This window comes from Otolemur garnettii, unplaced genomic scaffold (assembly GCF_000181295.1).
Source record: "Otolemur garnettii isolate 467f Iridium unplaced genomic scaffold, OtoGar3 scaffold00062, whole genome shotgun sequence".
Lineage (NCBI taxonomy): Eukaryota > Metazoa > Chordata > Mammalia > Primates > Galagidae > Otolemur > Otolemur garnettii.
Genome location: NW_003852457.1, coordinates 9,461,404 through 9,468,760, shown reverse-complemented (window position 1 = coordinate 9,468,760; position 7,357 = coordinate 9,461,404). Strand labels below are relative to the sequence as shown.

Below are 7,357 nucleotides of genomic sequence, written 5' to 3'. Positions count from 1 at the left end.
TGGCATCACAGCTCACAGCAACCTCCAACTCCTGGGCTCAAGCGATTCTCCTGCCTCCACCTCCCAAGTAGCTGGGACCACAGGTGCCCACCACAACGCCCAGCTATTTTTTGGTTGCAGCCCTCATTGTTGTTTGGCAGGCCCAGGCTGAATTCGAACTCGCCACCTTAGGTGTATGTGGCTGGCGCCTTAGCCACTTAAGCCACAGGCACCAAGCCAAGAATCAACATTGTTAAAATGTCTGTACTTCCCAGAGTTATTTACCGATTCAATGCCATCCCTATTAAAACACCAACATCATACTTTCAAGACTTGGAAAAAATGATTCTGCATTTTGTATGGAACCAGAAAAAACCCCGTATAGCTAAGGCAGTTCTTAGTAACAAAAACAAAGCTGGGGGTATCACTATACCAGATTTTAGGCTGTACTACAAGGCCATAGTAGTCAAGACAGCATGGTACTGGCACAAAAATAGAGACATAGATATTTAGAATCGAATAGAAAACCTGGAAATGAAACCAACTTATAGCCACCTAATCTTTGATAAACCAAACAAGAGCATCCACTGGGGGAAAGACTCCCTATTTAATAAATGGTGCTGGGAAAACTAGATATCCACATGTAAAAGACTGAAATTGGACTCACACCTTTCTCCACTCACAAAAATTGATTCAAGATGGATAAAGGACTTACATTTAAGGCATGAAATGATAAAAATCCTCAAAGAAAGTATAGGAAAAACACTGCAAGATATTGGCCTGGGGAAAGACTTTATGAGGGAGACTGCCACGGCAATAGCAACAACAGCAATAATAAACAAATGAGATTTAATGAAACTGAAAAGTTTCTGTACAGCCAAGGAGACAACAACCAGAGCAAATAGACAACCTACTCAATGGGAAAGGATATTTGCATATTTTGAATCAGGCAAAAGTCTAATAACCAGGATTATGCAGAACTTCAATTAATCTACAAGAAAAAACCAACAATCCCATACATCAATGGGGAAAAGAGATGAACAGAATCTTCTCTAAAGATGATAGACAAATGGCTACTAAGCATACAAAAAAATGCCCATCATCCCTAATTATCAGAGAAATACAAATTAAAACCACTCTGAGATATCATCTAACCCCAGTGAGAATGACCTATATCACAAAATCTCAAAACTATAGATGCTGGCACAGATGTGGAAAGAAAGGAATGCTTTTGCACTGCTGGTGGGACTGCAAACTAACACAACCTTTTTGGAAGGAAGTATGAAGAAATCTTAAAGAACTCAACCTAGACCTCCCATTTGATCCTGCAATCCCATTACTGGGCATCTATCCAGAAGGAAAAAAAAAACTTTTATTATAAAGACACTTGTATTAGGCTGTTTATTGCAGCCCAATTTACAATCGCTAAAATGTGGAAACAGCCTAAATGTCCTTCAACCCAGGAATGGATTGGTAAGCTGTGGTATATGTATACCATGGAATATATTCAGCCATCAAAACTAATGGAGATTTTACAGCATTTGTACTAACCTGGATGGAGGTAGAACATATTATTCTTAGTGAAGCATCAAAGGAATGGAGAAATAAGAATCTTATGTATTCAACTTTGATATGAAGACAATTAATGACAATTAATGACACCGTGGGGCATGGAGGAGGGGGAGACCAGACAGAGAAGGAGGGAGGGAGTGTGGGCAAGGGAAAGAAAGAAAATAGTAACTAATTCTCATATAAATTGTATTTAATTTTGACCAAAGTACATTACTTAAACACTAATTTTTAAGCCAACATGTTAATATGTTGTTTATCATATTGCATCCTCATTTATAAGTGAAATGTGTTTGTAATTTCCCCTTTATAATAATATATTTTCTCCAATTTTAATAGAAGGTATATCCAGATTAAGTAGAGTGATGCTGTGTTTGAACCTGCCACCTCTGGCATATGGGGCCAGTGCCCTACTCCTTTGAGCCACAGGCATTGTCCAGTATTTCTTTTTCTATTGTCTATAAGATTTGGCATAATCTGTTTTTTTGAAATTATCTTTTACTTTTATTTATAAATATTAGTTGTTTTTTTAAATAAAAAGAAGTTAAATGATCAAAGTATTCTATAATAGACATACTCCTATCTGACAATGTGAATGTTACTTTCTTTGCATTATTACTATTACTATTGCTTAATATTTTGTTGTAGCAATTGTCTGATTTCTTTTCTGAATGTATTTATCTTTGTTCATTCTTTATGAGGTTTTTGTTCTCAGTCTTTATGTTAAACATTATTACTGTCATTAAATTTAGCCTTTTTTTTTGAGACAGAGCCTCAAGCTGTCCCCCCTCAAGCTGGGTAGAGTGCCGTAACATCACAGCTCCCGGCAACCTCCAACTCCTGGGCTCAAGCGAGTCTCCTGCTTCAGCCTCCCAAGTAGCTGGGAACACAGGCGCCCACCACAATGCCTGGCTATTTTTTTTTTTTTGGTTGTAGCCCTTATTGTTGTTTGGCAGGCCTGGGCTGGATTCGAACCCGCCACCTTAGGTGTATGTGGCTGGCACCTTAGCCACTTGAGCCACAGGCGCCAAGCCTAAATTTAGCCTTTTTAATTCTGTGAAGGCAAAAGTGGAAACCTAATATATACATGTATAAGTAAGAAAAATAAATAAATAAATAAAAGAAGCCTACATAATCTAGCCCTGGCTGTCTACACTCTATCCCCTCACTCTACCCACAGACTTTCTTTGCACTTGACAAAGGAGCCAAGCAAGTTGTGGTTCCTTAGCTTCCTCTCCCACACATCCCATTTCCCCATGATCATCATGTTCTCATTCAGATTTGACCTCCACAAAGATTCCTTGAGGAAGCAATATAAAGCAGCCACTCTCTTTCATATGCATAAAATACAACCATTTTTATTTATGATGTTCCTTTGATAATTGATTGTTTCCCCCACATGTGGTCATGGACCTGTCAGTCTTGTTCACCCCTGCATTCCTTAGACATTTATGTGGCACAATAGTCAATAAATATTTGTTAAACTAATACTTGCACTTAAAAATAAGGTAATATAGTTTAATTTGCTAAAACATCTTTCAGGGTCCCAAAAGGCAATGAGAGCACAACTCTAAAAATAAAATGCCTGGGTTTGAATCCCACCTGTCATCTGAGTCTCCTAACATTCCTCTCAAGTTTGGGACCATGGATAGGTTCCCAGTTTTCTCACTGGTATCAGAACGTGAAATGGGGACATTTTCCCTGCCTCATAGAATCACTAGACTTCAGTAACTTCATATATATATAATGGTTAAAAAGAGTGCTGAACTAACTATTAATATCATTATTTTTAAAGTCTTTTATTTGCCGGGTGAGGTAGCTCATGCTTGTAATCTCAGCACTCAGGAAGGCTAAAGTGGGTGGACTGCCTGAGCTCACAGGTTCAAGACCAGCCTGAGCAAGTGTGAGACTGACTTTAAAAAATAGCCGGGGCTCGGCACCTGTGGCTCAAGTGGCTAGGGTGCCAGCCACATACACCTGAGCTGGCAGGTCTGAATCCAGCCTGGGCCTGCCAAACACCAATGACAGCTGCAACCAAAAAATAGCCAGGCATCGTGGGCACCTATAGTCCCAGCTACTTGGGAGGCAAAGGCAGGAGAATCACTTGAGCCCAGGAGTTGGAGGTTGCTGTGAGCTGTGATGCCATGGCACCCTACTCAGGGCGACAGCTTGAGGCTCTGTCTCAAAAAAAAAAAAAAAAATAGCCGGATGTGGGTGGCACCTGTGGCTCAGTCAGTAGAGCGCTGGCCCCATATACCGAGGATGGTGGGTTCAAACCCAGCCCCAGCCAAACTGCAACCAAAAAATAGCCTGGCATTGTGGCAGACACCTGTAGTCCCAACTACCTGGGAGGCTGAGGCAAGAGAATCACATAAGCCCTAGAGCTGTAGGTTGCTGTGAGCTGTGATGCCACAGCACTCTACCAAGGGTGACAAACTGAGACTGTCTCTAAGAAAAAAAAACAGCTCGAAAGACACGATGGCTATGTTAGCCAGTTGGATGAGAGTTTTTTAAACTGTATATGGAAGCAACACACTATATCCTATGATAGAATTAATGTACACAATTATGATCTAATACAAAAAATTAAAAAAAAAAACAGCTCGGTGTTGTGGCAGGTGCCTGTAGTCCTGGCTATGCGGGAGGGTGAGACAAGCAAAGAGCCCAAGAGTTTGAGGTTGCTGTGAGCTGTGATGCTACCACACTCTACCAAGGGTGACAAAATGAGACTGTTTTTTAAAAAGTCTCTTATTTAGGTACTCTACACTTCACTTTTTTTTTTTTACTGTTATTGTAAATAGAATTATTTAGTTTCTGCATAATTACTGTTTTCAAATAAAAGGCACATAACTTTTGCAGTTTATTGGATTGTTCAGGCCACCTCACTGAAATCCCTTATCTGTGGCACATTAATTCTTCCTTTCACAGTTGACCACCTAAAAATGCTATACTATCCCTAACCATTTTCCACAATAATCCACCCTGCCGCACCCCTTTACCTTTCCGGAAGCTATCACCTACACCATCCCCAAAATTCTCCCTCCTTTAGAAAAAAATGCCTAAAACCTATAAATTCCAAAATTCAACATATAACTTTTCATCTCATGAAATGCTTCTCTGAGACATTTCATATCACTGCCTTTAAGAAGTTCTCTTTTCTCAATCTTTGGTGTTGGGAGGGTTCTACCCTATGTCCTGAGTAGAGCGCAATGGCATGGTAGGTCACCGCAACCTCAGACTCGGGCATCCTGCTCCCTCAGCCCCTGAAGCCAGTGGGATCACAGGCGCTTGCTCGGAGCCCGGCTGGGATTTTCCAAGAGTCGGTGTCTCACTCCCGCTCAGACAATCCTTGAACTCCTGAACTGAAGCAATCCTACCGCCTCAGCCTCCCACAGTGCTAGGATTACAGGCGTGAGCCACTGCACCCAGCTCAATCTTTGTTTTTTTGTTTTGAGACAGAGTCTCACTATGTCTCCCTCGGTAGAGTACCATGGCATCACAGCAACCTCAAACTCTTGGACTTAAGCTATTCTCTTGCCTCAGTCTCCCAAGTAGCTGGGACTACAGGCACCCGCGACAACGCCTATTTTTTTGTTGTAATTGTCACTGTTGTTTGGCAGGCTCTGGCTGGGTTCTAATCCGCCAGCCAGGGGTGTACGTGGCCAGGGCTCTACCGCTGAGCTATGGCCGAGCCTCTTTTCTCAATCTTGATGGGGAGGGAGCAATCCCACTTCTCCTTTCTCCAACTTCTCTAGCACTTTAGTCCTTCTTCACCTGATGTCCCATCTTTGTCATTAACCTGAGTCATCTCCTCAGTCTTCTTCAGGGCTCTAGTCGGTCACAACCTCAGCTTCCTCCAATATATAGGTGCTTTTAATCTGTATATTTCCACTTTAGAAGTCCACAAATTAAAGTCATAAACTCAAATATAGGCATTCTGTGTCCACACCTGAGAAAGTCCTTTCCAGAACACCTCTCAAAATAGCGTTCCTAGTCTAAGAAACTTCACCACCACCAAGAGGAATGGGTTGGACAATTAAATCATTATGAAGTCTCCCCTCTCATTCACTTCATGCAGGTGATGCACTGCGGCAGCCCTCCCCACAGATCTCGCCTTTCTCCTTGGACCTTCAAGTTCCTCTCCTAGCTTCTTCTCCTTCCCGTTGCACCTGTAATTGCACCCATAGTTCACTTAATTACTTACTCTCCATCCAGGCCAGACCAAAGCTCCTCTAAAACAAGGGACATACACAATTTATCCTTGCCAGCACAAAGGGTCCAGCACACAAAGACAGTAAATAAGCCTTTGGACAAACGAAAAACGAGAAAGGTATATATGAACCTCAATGAACTAACAGACTGCATAAGGAAACAACTCTGTCAGAAAACACAAAATGATGGAAAAGCATGAGCATTACCTTAAAAAGGACTCTCAAAAGTTCAGGGTTCTCAGCTGGCAATAAAGTACAGGGTAACTACTGAAGGACAAGATACTGGACTCAAAATACCAGAAGGAACGTATCTGGAGGCTCACAGACCCAGGGTGGGGGCCAGGATGGGGAACATGTGAGTTCAGGTCCTGGATGTGATCCTGAAGAGATGAACATGCTGACTCTCAGTGTCCTGTCAGCTTTTTAAAAGTTAGAAAAAGTGCCTAGTTACCCAACACGAAGCTGTCCCGAACCTGCTGGCCATCCCGCGCCGGGTTTCGTGTGCACCGCCTGGGCGTGGAGGACCGTGAGCTGTGAGGAGTGACCCGTGCCAGAGGCAGCGTCCCCGCCGCGCCCGCCTTAGAGGCGGGTGCAGGCACCAGGACCAAACGGTACCAGGGCTGAGCTGTGAGCTGTTCGCAGGGACACGGCCTCCTCAGCTCTTCCCCAGCACGAACCGCGAGTGGCCGGCGACTTCCTGGCCTGGCACAAAAAGTCGGGTAGATAGATTTCCCTTATGTGAGAGGGACTGAAGCCGGCTTGGCTCAGTCCGGGTAGCCAGGGACCTGTCAGCCAGTCAAGTTCACAGTCGGCCCAGGATGCTCTTGGCCAGATAACTTCGTGCATCCACGGCCACAGAAACTCAAACAAGGAATCCCCTCGCTCAGCTGCCAGGGTCCGAGCCCGAACCGGAAACAGCCTCACAAGTGCACACCAATTACCGCAGGGACTGCGGCGCGTATGGAAGTGCGTCACGTGGAGAGACGCAGGGACAGAAGGCGCCTGACGGACTACGTGTCCCACTGCTCTCTGCGAAGAGCGCATTGTTTCCGCCCTGGAGCAGAGGGCGACCGCTCTTGGCAGCAGTCAATTCTGTGACTCTCTGAGTGGGAGACGGCGCCCGTCCCAGGGATGGGTGGAGTCGACTAGACTTGGGACTCGGGTGCGCTGAGATCTCGATGTGACACAAGTCAGGGTTTAGACTCTAAATCCAGCAAAAAAGGACACTTTGCCAAGCTAAAAGCCGCAGTTCACAGTTATGTAACCCTTTTGAGTATCAGAATACCATTGAGTATCAAATAATACAGTATGTAGGAGACGCCAAGAGCCAGATGACATCCGAGCAAGATGATCTGCAGCTGAGGCGTGGACCTCGGGCCATTCCTCCACGGGAGTTCCTTGTGGAAGAAGAGCTTGTGCCCTCAGCACATAGTCATTGTTAATTACTCCCCTCACCTGTGTTCTGGCTCAATAAAAGGCTGGTGCGGAGGTTGCTCTGGGCTACCGAGGAAGTAAAGGCTAGCCTGCTTTCCACAAGCTTGTACTTCTAATCTGCCTCTCGCCTGGTTCCTTCCTGCGCTGAGACCAGGGCCATAGGA

The 7,357-nt window shown here is 44.3% G+C and overlaps 1 protein-coding gene across 3 annotated transcripts in view; it reads right to left on the bottom strand.

The window, feature by feature from the left end:
- Window positions 1-6,639, bottom strand: part of ZNF26 (zinc finger protein 26) — a 51,315-nt gene extending 44,676 nt beyond the window's left edge. For all 3 annotated transcript variants that reach the window (XR_002774154.1, XM_023514990.1, XM_012807014.2), the window contains exon 1: window positions 6,211-6,639. Coding sequence is in view for 2 of the 3 variants with exons in the window: in XM_023514990.1 (XP_023370758.1) it covers window positions 6,211-6,243 (33 nt within the window). In the remaining variant the exon portion in view is untranslated. The remainder of the gene's footprint in view (window positions 1-6,210) is intronic.
- Between the last annotated feature and the right edge of the window lie 718 nt (window positions 6,640-7,357).